Source organism: Ovis canadensis, chromosome 4 (genome assembly GCF_042477335.2).
Source record: "Ovis canadensis isolate MfBH-ARS-UI-01 breed Bighorn chromosome 4, ARS-UI_OviCan_v2, whole genome shotgun sequence".
Taxonomy (NCBI): Eukaryota; Metazoa; Chordata; class Mammalia; order Artiodactyla; family Bovidae; genus Ovis; species Ovis canadensis.
In genome coordinates this window covers 117,469,034-117,482,021 of record NC_091248.1, presented here as the reverse complement: position 1 = coordinate 117,482,021, position 12,988 = coordinate 117,469,034, and the positions used below count along the sequence as shown (strand labels likewise).

The following is a 12,988-nucleotide window of genomic DNA, read 5'->3' as shown; positions in this document are numbered from 1 at the left end:
ATTCTAGGTGGGCTGCTTCCGTGAGACAGATTTCAGGTGTTAGCAACTGCAGGGGAGACCTTGGGACGTGGGTCCTTCAGAATTTTAGAGCCATGCTGTTCCTTTTAGGCGTCATCATCTAGGTCAATGCTTTTATCCATCACCTTTTCTAAAGACTGTTTTCTGCCATGTTTATTGGAGCCCCCATAGAAAGATTTGGTTACCTTCTGCCTGTCTGCCTGTTGTGTTTAGTAAGAAACCAAGGCAGAAACTGTTCTCCCTCTGAATGTAGTGTCCCATCGGCTGCCTCTGTGTCCCCCTGCCCCCAAATCCTGCCCCCACCCCCCACACCCTCACCAGCCCCATATATGGTCAGATACGTGCCCTTTCAGGACTGTCCTCATAGATGCTTTGAAAGAGATGAAAGAGACTTTTTCAGCTCCTTGACATTCCCAGGTGGTACCTGAGGTTTGGGCCCTGTACCAATTGCTGTGTTTTCATTCTTTTTCTTTTTTTTGCTGTGCCATGTGGGATGCAGGAGCTTAGCTCCCCAGTTAGGGATTGAACTTGTGCCCTACACATTGGAAGTGCAGAGTCTTAACCACTGGACCATCAGGGAAGACCCCAAATCACATAGCTTTGAGGGAGCATTAGACTAACTACTGTGGAAAGTATCCTGGCAGTACATATCAAGAGATATTAAAATATGCTTACTTTTTTATTCTCAGGAATCTTTCTAAGAAATAATTCACAAGGAAAAAAATAAGCTATAGAAATAAAGGTCTTTATTAAAGCCTCCTTATAGGACTAAAGAATAGGAATAGCCTGTGTACCAGTAGGATTGTGACTGAACACATAAAAGTATTACATTTCAGTGGAGTATTAGGTAGTTGTTAAAAATTATGATTGTGAAAACTGCTATAAAAGCAAAATTTGATATTGTTAAATGAAGAAGACCAAACCCCAAGTTTATGTTTCTGTAATTAAAACAGAAATAAATATTTTTTTCAGGAATGAATTTTTTAAAAAATTTAATGTGTGTGGTAAGTGCAACAATGTGTGCATAAGGACCAAGACTAGAAAGCAATGGACGAAAATAAAAATTCCTTCTGTTGGGTCGTCAAATTAAAAATGGACTTGAAACATTTTTTTGCAGTGGTATTCTATTGTTCTGGCTGTTTAAAAAGGTGGTGGAGAGATGAAAACCAATATATCTTGTTCCAGAATCTGGAGAAATTTTAATCCCATATATTTGTTCCCTTGGTTCACAGAAGCCAGTCTAGAGAAGTTTTCAGGGTTCCAGACTATTTCCTTTCTCTTTCTAATATGCTCTTGTTCATTGAACTAGTATTTGAGCTGTGTTGCCAGGCACTACTCTGAATGCTGGCAAACCAGGCACCTTCAGAAAATAACAGCTACAGGAAGGATGAAGCTGTGTGATGAATCTGCCAGAGAATGGAGGGCTCGTGGGAGAGTGCCTGCTTTTATCTGGGGAGGACACTTTGGAAGGGAGTAGGCAGCTCATACATGCAGCAAGGAGGTGTGTAAGAGCTGAGAGTAGACATTGAAACTTAAATATTTTACAAGCTGGAAACGTCCAGAAGGTTTTGCGCAGAGTTATGGCAGGATCTGATTGCTCTTTTCCTTGTTGTTCGTTTTGTTGATGTGGATGTAAACCTATGGTGAGGCATAACTGCTGCCATCAGGTATATCCATTTTAAGTGTCTAGTTGGATGCATCCAGCTGCTATCCTAATCAAGATCTAGAAAATTCCCATCAATCCAGAAAGTTTTCTCGTGCTCCTTTGTGGTCAGTCTCCCCTTTGCAGCCCATTTACTTTCTGTCACTATAATTTAGTTTAGTCTATTCTAGAACTTCATGTAATAGAACTCTGTGGTGTGTACTCTTCAGATGGCTGACTCCTCTCAGAATACTGTTTTTCACTCATCTATATTATTGCATGAAGAGAGGTCCTTTTTTGTTGCTGAGTAATATTCCATTGCATGGATATACAATGGTTTGTTTAACCATTAACCTGTTGATGGATATTTGGATTGTTTTCACATTTTGCTTATTATAATAATGTTACTAGGCACGTTGAAATGCAAATCTTTGTGTGGATGTAATTTCTCTTGGATAAATACTAAGGAGTGGGTTTGTTGGATTGTATAGGTAGTGTATGTTTAACTTGGTAAGAAGCTTCCAAATTCTTTTCCAAAGTGGTTGTGCCATTTTATGCTTTTACTCACAATGTATGATGATTTACTTTTTAAAGAACTCAGGCTGCAGCGTAGACCCAGGTGTACAACATGTGTGAATTAAAACTAACATTTCACATTTGAGATAGGAAAATACTTTCAAAATATACCTACCATGTTCCAACCCATAATCACTGATGCCTGGTTGAGGACAGTGGTCATGGGTGATGTAATCTGGCGGCCCTAGTTCCCTTTCCCACCTGACTTTGATTGAAAGATTTGATTCATTGCACTTTGCCCATTTACCTCTTTGTTTTCTGGGTCTTATACTAAGGCCAGTGAAGGATATTCATTTTTATCATGAGCAGTTTCCATCTAAAAGGATTTTCTCGATTCATGCATATATAGTTGAGTAATGAATATTAGCTATGTTAGTAGTCTCTGAAGAATAAAGATAAATCATTTCCTAGGACCAATTCATGATTTGTGTTTTCTCTTTGTTTTTCTGTCTAAAGGGATGATTCAGACAAATATAGCTTCCAAGACCCAAAAGGATGTCATTAGAAGGCCAACGTTTGTGTCTTACTGGGATGTGGAGCGAGTGAAACACAGACAAGAGTGAGTGTCCGTGCTTGCTGGCACACATTGAGATGTTCGAGTCACTCATGAATCTGGACCCTGTTTTCTGAAATGTTCGTGCTCACATAACACTGCAATTTCCTTTTGCTTTAACTATGAGTAAGGTACTGACTAAGGAGTACAGTGTGACTAAAAGCATTCTAGAGTAGGAAGTGTGTCTTTTCTTCAGATTCACGGGGGACTTTGAGCAGACCTCTTACTCTGGGTTCAGTTTCTTCAGCTGAGAATGGCTGGCTGTGCCTAGGAAAGAATCAGATGCACAGTTACTGGGTTTTTGTTCTGTTCTGGGTTCCTCTGAGTATCTTTAGTTTTGTGGGATGGATTTACAGGGGGTGGGAGTTTGAGGGAGAAATGGGGAGAAAAAAGGGATGTAGCAGCTGCCTGGTAAAGCCTTTGAGGAAATACAAAGTTGATGAAAATGGATTTTTAAAGGAAATGTTGCTAAGGGATTCAGTGTGACAGCTCTGTCTGCTCATGAAACCCAGTCAAAACTACATTGCTGGAACTTCTCTGGTGGTCCAGAGGCCAGGACTTCATGCTCCCACCGCGGGGACCTCAGTTTGATCCCTGGTCTGGGGACTAGATCCCACATGCCACAGCTAAAGATCCTGCATGCTGCGACTGTTTGATGCAGCCAAATAAATAAATATAAAATGAACTGAGAAAACTGTCTGTGGGTGTTTGTGGAAAGAAGTAGCTTGAATCCAATACTTTTGCCACCTGATGCGAAGAACTGACTCACTGGAAAAGACCGAGGTGCTGGGAAAGATTGAAGGCAGAAGGAGAAGGGGACGACAGAGGATGAGATGGTTGATGGCATCACCAACTCCATGGATGTGAGTTTGAGCAAGCTTTGGGAGTTGGTGATGGACAGGGCAGCCTGGCGTGCTGCAGTCCGTGGGGTCACAAAGAATCAGACATGACTAATTGACTGAACTGAACTGAGCTTAAATCCTGCTATCACAAACCCAGAAGAGACATATGGCTTTAGGATAGAATAAAGGCTGTGAGTGCTACTCTGAACAATCTGAAGAGAAGTGAATGATAGCATTTTTGATGAGCACCTTACAACAAACATATTAATTGAATCTGTTTTGCACTATACCAGTACAGTATGAAAATCAGAGTTTAACATATAAACTGGGGCCAGCTTCTTTCTTTCCAAAAGAGTTTTCATTTTATGAAAGGAGGTTTTTAAAGAGTTTTTTCCTTAAAGCATTTTTAAAAATGTAATGTTCTCATAATGGAAAATATCAAACTTAAAGAAAATTATGTGATAAACCCCTATGTACATGTTAGGGGTTCTCTATTTGAGGGTGGAGAACCCTCAAATGTATGGTTACTCTTCCTGAAATACAGTTCATACAGGAAAGGCAGGATTCTTTTCCTATACCACTAAAGTGTTTAAATATTTATCACTTGGAAGAGAAGCTGTAAGACAAACTTACGTTTTTTAATATTATTTTTTGACTATGCCTGGAGAATCCTATGGACCGAGGAGCCTGGTGGGCTACAGTCCATTGGGTCACAAAGAGTCGGACATGACTGAGTGACTAACACAACACAAGGCATATGGGATCTTAGTTCTCCCACCAGGGATCAAACTCATGTCCCCCTTGTATTGGAAGCATGGATTCCTAACCATTGGACCACCAGGGAAGTCCCCTAGCCTTACTTAATGCTAACACATTAGGACTTAGAAAATTTCCAGAGGAACTTCAGCTTAGTTGGAGTTAAGCACAGAAAATCACTTGGGTGTATCAAACAGGGAGCCAGATAAATTTCTTTCTCTCTCTTGTTTCTAGCCCTCAGCAGGGGCAGACCTCCTCAGAACCTTTCATCACTATATATCTTCCCCAACCGGACGCGAGCGTCTCAGTCTCGAATAGCTTTGAGGTACTTGCTTTTTACTCTGTAGTGGGTGAATTATTTAAAGATGCAACAAAGTACTTTGCTACAAATGTGTGTGGTTGAATGAATGAATGAGTGAAGGAGTGAATGAATCACTTCTGCAAAACTCTTGAAACGAGACTCAAAGGCTAACATCCGAATGGTGACTGTGTCACATGCCACTTTCCAAAGGAGAAGGGCACCTCGTTGTTTCCAGAGTTCTGGCACGCACGATCTCCTTGGGACAGATGCTCATGACAAACTTGTAAAATAGATATTTGCTTCTCTACCTTACAGGCGAGCAAACTGGAACTGACAGTAAGAGCAACTTGTTAACTCCATTCATTGGAGTTAAAAAGCAGGTTGCTATGGGACTCAAAGTGGGCCTCAGCTTACCTGGTTGGGGCGACTCTTTTTAAAAAAATTTTATTTAGTTATTTATTTTTGGGTATGCTGGGTCTTTGTTGTTTTCTCTAGTTGTGGCAAGCAGAGGCTAATCTCTAGTTGTGGTACACAAGCTTCTCATTGCAGTGGCCTTCTCTTGTTGCAGAACATGGGCTGTAGGGCATGCAGGCTTCAGTAGTTGCAGCACACGAGTTCAGTAGTTGTGGTGCTGGGCTTAGTTGCTGCAGCATGTGGAATCTTCCTGGACCAAGGATTGAACCCATGTCCCCTGCATTGGCAGGCAGATTGTTAACCACAGGATCACCAGGGAAGTCCAGGGGCAAGATTCTTCCTGGATCATTTAGCTACATCAGAGCCTAGCTTTGGGTGCAGGCTACTCTGCCTGGGCTCCTTGGGTACCTCCATTGCCTCTGCTCCTGCACTGGCTTTAAGCAAAGAACTCATCAGGTCACTGGACTGAATCACACACCTGGGGGTGTGGGGCGGGGAGGGGCGTGTGCTGTGTTTGCCTTCAGGCTAATGCTCTGCTAGCCTTGAACAGATGGGCCCCGGGCCATCTAGTTCATCACTGGAAGGAACTATCAGATGTGGAAACCCTAAGCCTGCTTATCCTACCTGCTGTCAGAGGGTTGGCAAGGGTACTCCATGGCCACACACATGGACATGTGCTGTGCTAAGCCACTGCATCGTGTCCAGTTCTTTGGAACTCTATGGACTATAGCCCTCCAGTCTCCTCTGTCCACGGGATTCTCTGGGCAAGAATACTAGAATGGGTTGCCATGCCTTCCTCCAGGGGTTCTGACCCAGGGATCGAACTCCCAGTCTCTTGGATCTCCTGCATTGGCAGGCAGGTTCTTGACCACTAGCGCCACCTGCGAAGCCCACATAGGGACATGGAGTGAAAGTGAAAGTCGCTCAGTCGTGTCCGACTCTTTGCAACCTCGTGGACTATACAGTCCATGGAATTCTCCAGGTCAAAATACTGGAGTAGGGAGCCGTTCCCTTCCCCAGGGGATCTTCCCAACCCAGGGATCGAACCCAGGTCTCCCGCATTGCAGGTGGATTCTTTGCCAGTTGAGCCACAAGGGAAGCCCCATCATGCCTTAAGTGTTTCCTGCTTCACATTTACATATTTTTAAATTTCTTTCAGTTGCTTGAAATCCCTAACAATACTCCAGAATATGCTAAAGTAAGTGATCATTTTAAAGCTTCCATGAGAAATTTCAAGATTGAAAAGATAAAGAAGGTCCAGAACTCACAGCTCTTGAAGGCTTTTAAAAGGTGGGTGGCCACCTTATCGGGCTTCTCTTGACATGAAGTTTGAAAGGATTAGTGAAAACCTATCTTTGAAGATTTATATTCACTTTTTTATTTTGGTGGTCAACAGTTTCTTCAATCTCTAGTTGTGTTTTCATAGTGTAAGCTCAAACTTCTCTGTTTCAGTTTTAGCTTTACAATTAAATGCTTTCATGCATCTATCATTTAAAAGTTTTCATGTATTTATTTTTTTTATAGCTGTTGCCTTAATGTTAGTAGCTCCATTCTGAAAGCTGGTGGAACACAATTTTACGATAATTAGACTTTAGTTGGGATTTATGTTATTAACTGGAGTGGGTGAGGAATGTTCTCCATGTTAAGTCTTACGTTTTCCATATTAGCAAGAAAATGGAGATGAAGAGAGAAGAGCAAATCCTATTTTGTGCAGCAAGACGCAGCAACGTGGCATCTATCTGTGAGAATAATTTTGACTGGTTCTTACATGGAAGTCATGACACCAAATATGGGAAAGGTTTGTATGGAATAGAGAAGCTGAACAAGGAGAGCCAACACTTGGCTCTGCTGTACACTCTCCTATTATGAGATATATTATTTTGTATTAACCAGTACCTGCAGGCTTTTGCATTCCTGGAGAAAAAATAAGCTCATGTTAATCTGAAATTTCCAAATTAGAGTGGGAAGTCACTGTGGAACTTGGTTCCTGTACTTTAGCCCCGCTTCCTTCCTGTCTTCTGTGCTTTATGGGAAGGGTGGGGTGTGGAGACCAGAGCACCTCGTAGATCTTGCAAAGTCTTTTCTCTTGTTGATGACTTTGTCTACCGTTGCTACTCAGTTCTGGCCATGGCTCTTGCTGACCTATGTCCATCCCTTCTCTTGCCACTGATGGATTCTAATCAAAGGAGATGAGGTCTTTTCCCATCACAGGCCATGCTGGTCACACCAGATCTTTTTGGCTTTGTTTTTGTTCCTAAATTCCTTCATGCAACTCAAAATCCAGAAACCCAACCAAACAAAAACCAAAGAATTACTCACCTTAAGGCAACAAGTAATAGTTTATCAATATCAATTAATTTTTCACAGAATATCAGATTTTGCAATATAGACTCTTTTCCTTCAATGGGCAGAAAGACATTTTCTGTTGTTCAGTTGTTAAGTCATGTCTGATTCTTTGCAACCCCATGGACCAAAGCACGTCTGGCTCTTCTGTCCTCCACTATCTTCGGAAATCTGCTCACACTCATGTCTATTGAGTCAGTGATGTCATCCAACCATCTCATCCTCTGTTGCCCCCTTTTTCCACCCTCAGTCTTTTCCAGCATCAGGGCCTTTTCCAATGAGTCAGATCTTTGCATCAGTGGCCAAAGTATTAGAGCTTCAGCTTCAGCATCAGTCCTTTCAATGAATATTCAGGGTTAATTTCCTTTAGAATTGATTGGTTTGATCTCCTTGCAGTCCAAGGGACTCTCAAGAGTTTTCTACAGCACCACTCCAACACCACAGTTCGAAAGCATCAATTCTTCAGTGTTCAGCCTTCTTCACAGTCCAACTCTCACATCCATATATGACCACAGGAAAAACCATAGCCTTGACTAGACGGACTTTAGTTGGCAAAGTAATGTCTCTGCTTTTGAATATACTATGAAGAATGGATGCTTTTGAACTGTGGTGTTGGAGAAGACTCTTGAGAGTCCCTTGGACTGCAAGGAGATCCAACCAGTCCATTCTGAAGGAGATCAACCCTGGGATTTCTTTGGAAGGAATGATGCTAAAGCTGAAACTCCAGTACTTTGGCCACCTCACGCGAAGAGTTGACTCATTGGAAAAGACTCTGATGCTGGGAGGGATTGGGGGCAGGAGGAGAAGGGGACGACTGAGGATGAGATGGCTGGATGGCATCACGGACTCGATGGACGTGAGTCTGAGTGAACTCCGGGAGATGGTGATGGACAGGGAGGCCTGGCGTGCTGCGATTCATGGGGTGGCAAAGAGTCGGACATGACTGAGCGACTGAACTGAACTGAACTGAACTGAACTGAACAATTGGAAAGCATCAGTTCTTCAATGCTCAGTCTTTTTGCGGTCCAACTCTCACATCTATACATGACTACTGGAAAAACCATAGTTTTGATTATATGGACCTTTGTCAGCAAACTGCCTTCTTTGCTTTTCAGTACGCTTTCTAGGTTTGTTATAGCTTTTCTTTCAAGGAGCAAGCATCTTTTAATTTAATGGCTGCAGTCACCATCCACAGTGATTTTGGAGCCCAAGAAAATAAAATCTGTAACTGTTTCTTTTTCCCCATCTATTTCCCATGAAGTGATGGAACCAGATGCCATGATCTTAGTTTTTTGAATGTTGAGTTCTAAGCCAGCTTTTCCGCTCTCCTCTTTCACCTTGTCAAGAGGTTATTTTGTTCCCTTGGGAATAATAAAAATAAAAATAGGAAATTTGAATTTGTCAGGAAACGGTTGTTGCTCTGGTGACTGTGGAGATATCAGTGATTATCAGAGGTTGTCTTGTAGTTGAGGACGATAGACTGAGTGTCTGACCAGCTCTGCCAGGGTCAGGTGTTGGCTCATGTCATATCTCTCCTCTCTCCCTTTTCCTTTCCCCAGGACCTTCCCGCAGTAGTAAATGATGTTTCTTCCTTAAAATGTACACAATATGAAATGGCCTTTGTTGGAGTATCTTTGGTTTATTAGTTACAACTCAACTTGCTTGCATGAACTGGATTACTGTGATATCAACAGTTGGTTATTGTACCCAGTGGCTCAACACTGTACCTGTGAATTCCATAGAGTTGCAAATGTTTCTGTTAATTGTCAGGTTATACACCGTATTCAAGTGCACTTGCATAATAAACGTTTTCCTAAGTACAAAGGAAAGTTATTAGTATCAATAAGGTATTGCTGACATATACTTGGTCAATGCCTGTCATCTGATCATGTGTAAATAATCTTATAACTACATACCTTCTTTTATAATAATTCTTAACCTTTTTCTTCTGATTATTTCTAGGAAACTACTTCACAAGAGATGCCATTAGTTCCCATAAATATTACCCGTTTGATTCCAAAAACATCGTTATGTTTGTAGCCCGAGTCCTGGTTGGAAATTTCATTGAAGGCCATATGGGTTACCAGAGTCCCCCTCCGCGGTATGACAGCTGTGTGGATACAAGATTGAATCCCTCTGTTTTTGTCATCTTTCAGAAAGATCAGATTTACCCAGAATATGTGATTGAATATACCGAACTAGAGAAATCAGAGAAAACAGAGAAACCCTGCGTGATTAGTTAGAAATGATGGCTACAGCCTCATAAAGGATGTCATAACCATTCTGTTCACTTAAAGAACCCGATCTTCCATAAAGATAATAGTTAAACTTACATTTTCTCTCCTATAAATGCCTTGGATTAGTGGTTCCCAAACTTTGCTGCACATTTGAATCATCTAGAAGCACTAAACAACCCCACTGTCCAGGGAACTTCCCTAGTGTGGTTAAGGCTGCGCACTCCCAAGGTAGGGGCACGGGCTCGACCCCTGAACTAAGACCTGGCATGCTGCGCAGTGCGTGCAGCCTTAAAAACAATTTAAGATTTTTTTTTTTAGTGTCCAGATTACACACCACTCCAACTAAATCACTTTTTTGGGGTTGACCGCCAAGAAGAGGATTGAAATGTGTCATAAGTTTGGGAATCACTCATTACCTAGATGTAACTGGTAAAGACTCACTTCTAAAACTTCTGTTAATGCAGCAACCTTCTCTCCCCCAACTACTCTTAGTTGATTGCATGATTTGGTTTTGTTTCGGTTAAATTGAAAGAAAATTTATTTGGGAAATTTAAGTGAAATCTAAAAATTAAGGACATAAGACAGTACAGCCTTAGAAAATTGTGGAAAGCTGGGGGAAAATACATAGGAGTATAGTTGCGGCGGGTGGAAATGTAAAGGCAATTTAAATGCTAGCAAGACATAACTGCAGTACTGTACCTTATCTCTGTGGTGAGACTGATTTGAGGGCATGCATTTCTTTATCTCTACGTTTATTTACAGTACTTCATCCAAGTTGACGCTTTCTGAAATGCAATTAAAAGAGCTGCTAAGTATGGCTCAGAGCGCAGCAACCAACTGGAATTAACTGCCCATTTGGGCAAAGTAGACATTTATATTCTAACTAATATGATTACAGAGAAGGCTTTTTTTCAGGTCAGACATACATGAAGTGCTGGTATTTTGGGTGGACCGAGTTGCAATAACCAGATCCACACAATCACGACTGATAAATCCGAGTGCTGTTGTAGTTGTTCGCTGTGTTAGTTGAAGCTCACCAGGCAATTAGGGCCATTCTACCGAAGCATAGGCCCCCTGAGGAGGTGAGGTTAGTTTCCTAGGGAGACAGAATCAGGACGAAGGGAACAGTGCTGCAAACAAGCCTCGCACCTGCGAGGGGCTTCTTTTTCTAAATATAACAGATTGTGTGGAATTGTAGCACAATCAGTTTTTAGAGCAGCTGAGGTGCCTGGACCAAGAGTTCCTTTCTTATTATGGATGAGGGTTTTCCTTCCAATTTTCAACATTCCATACCAGTCACCAACATTTCATGTTATAATTACTTCCAGCAGATATGTTGTAAAAATTAATTAGCATTAGAGTTGATTTTATATTAGGTTTTAGATCGGTGCAAAGATCTCTACAACTCTGGCTTAAAAGGGCTCCACCAGGGACTTACTTCCCTGGCAGTCCAAAGGTTAAGGCTTTAAGCTTCCACTGCAGGGGGCACGGGTTCAAACCCTTGTCAGCGAACCAAGATGCCATATGCCATGTGGCCCGACCAAAAAAAGTTTAAAAATCTGAAAAAAAAAAAAGAGGAAATCTACAGATTGTCGAAATGGAGAAAATAAGGAAGTACTATATTCTTGCAGGCGAGCTGTAGGTCATACACGAATGTCTAGTGAGACATTCTACATTCGTATAGGGTGCAGAGCAATTCCTTACTGTGAGCAGCTGTCCAGTGCACTGCAAGATGGTCAGCATACTTGGCTCTCACATACTAAATGCCAGTAGCGCCCTCTCCCCCACCCGCATTATGATGGCAACAATAAACCTTATCAGATCTATTCACCATTTTCAGAGCAAATAATTTGTATGATAACATCCCCTTTGCTGTCCTGAGATGATTCAGATACTACAATCTACATGAATTTTCTTCTTAATAATCAATTTATTACCCTAACTATTATAATGGAGAAACAGAAGGCAAGAAATTTATAATGATGATAAAATGAATATCAGTATGTAAATGCTCCAGCATGACCACGCTATACGACATCATGAAATAGATATTTACTTCTACTGATAATGAATAGGTTTGGATTTAAGAGTCGGTCGGAGGCTACTTCCTATAAAGAAGTACTGGAAAGATTAAAAGTATAGGTGACACCAGAATGAAAACCAGTATTAGGGTAAGTCATAATAGACCATATATCTTTTCTGTATGTAGTTAGGGGAAGAACGAAATTATCTTAATTGAAATAAGTTTAGCAGGACAAGACCAATGACAGATTGTCTAAGAGGAAAAAAAGAATTATATCCTTTCAGGCGAGCTATGGATCCTATATAAGTGTCTAGTAGGACCTTAGAAAGTCGTATAGAGTACCGAATAAGTCTTCTTTGTATGGGACTGACCCATACACCATAGGGGCATCTCATCCCTAGCCGCATCCACTCAATGCCAGTAAAAGCCTGCAATTATTACAAAACCAACAAGCCATCAATTTCCAAAAGACCACAGTAAGAGTCACTCAGTTAATATCTAGCATCTTTAGATTACTATCCTCCATAATGAGTCCTCCTATAGATTAAATTGGATGCTTGCCTCCTACATCCCTGGTTTTTAAAACACTTTGCATCTTGCTTTGATCATTTTTAGCACCTGTCTGACTTAAAGTTGTCCGCTTTTCGAGTTAGAGTGTAAGCTCCATGAGAGCTGAGTCAACCTGTCCTGTTCACTGTGCCACACTGCATACCCAGCTGAGTGCTTGATACACTGGATAAATTTTGTTGAATAAAGTTCAACTTCTTATAATTCAGTAGCTGAGTTGTATTTCTTCTTGTTCTCGTCCCAGCTCCATTTGAAGTTCTAATACAAGAAAATAAATATTAACTTCAGCTCCACTGCTTGTGTTTGCTCTATTTCCAGGTATCTCCTAAAAGATAGTCACCTGCAGACACTTGTTCTTTCAGTGGGGGAGGAGGGCAGCTAAAGGATGTGAGCTGCCCCTTCCAGCTTCACCATTCCTGGACTCAGTGACCAAGGAGCCTTTAGCATACCGCCAGGGGAAGACAGGGTGGTGGTGATGGAGAAGCCCTCAGTGGGTTGGTACATCTTCTGTTTAGGGGAAAGGGAGACAGTGGAAACTGCTGACACCCCTTAGGAGTGGGAACAGGGCCAGTGGGAGGCAGCTAAAATGTAAATGATCAGCAGAGTTGTCCAATTAGTAACGCCTTCAAAAGTCCTTCTCCACTTTTTTTTTTTTTTAGGAAGGAGTATTTTTATTCATTTTTAGTGGCACTGGGTCTTTGTTACTGCATGTGTGC

The 12,988-nt window shown here is 41.6% G+C and overlaps 1 protein-coding gene across 1 annotated transcript in view; it reads left to right on the top strand.

Annotated features, from left to right (window-relative positions):
* ZC3HAV1 (zinc finger CCCH-type containing, antiviral 1) overlaps positions 1-12,480 on the top strand; it is a 51,465-nt gene extending 38,985 nt beyond the window's left edge. Inside the window, exons 9-13 of the mRNA XM_069588493.1 lie at positions 2,693-2,795; positions 4,622-4,712; positions 6,262-6,392; positions 6,770-6,900; positions 9,408-12,480. Coding sequence (XP_069444594.1) covers positions 2,693-2,795; positions 4,622-4,712; positions 6,262-6,392; positions 6,770-6,900; positions 9,408-9,688 — 737 coding nt within the window. The 3' untranslated portion in view covers positions 9,689-12,480. The remainder of the gene's footprint in view (positions 1-2,692; positions 2,796-4,621; positions 4,713-6,261; positions 6,393-6,769; positions 6,901-9,407) is intronic.
* The last annotated feature ends 508 nt before the right edge of the window (positions 12,481-12,988 follow it).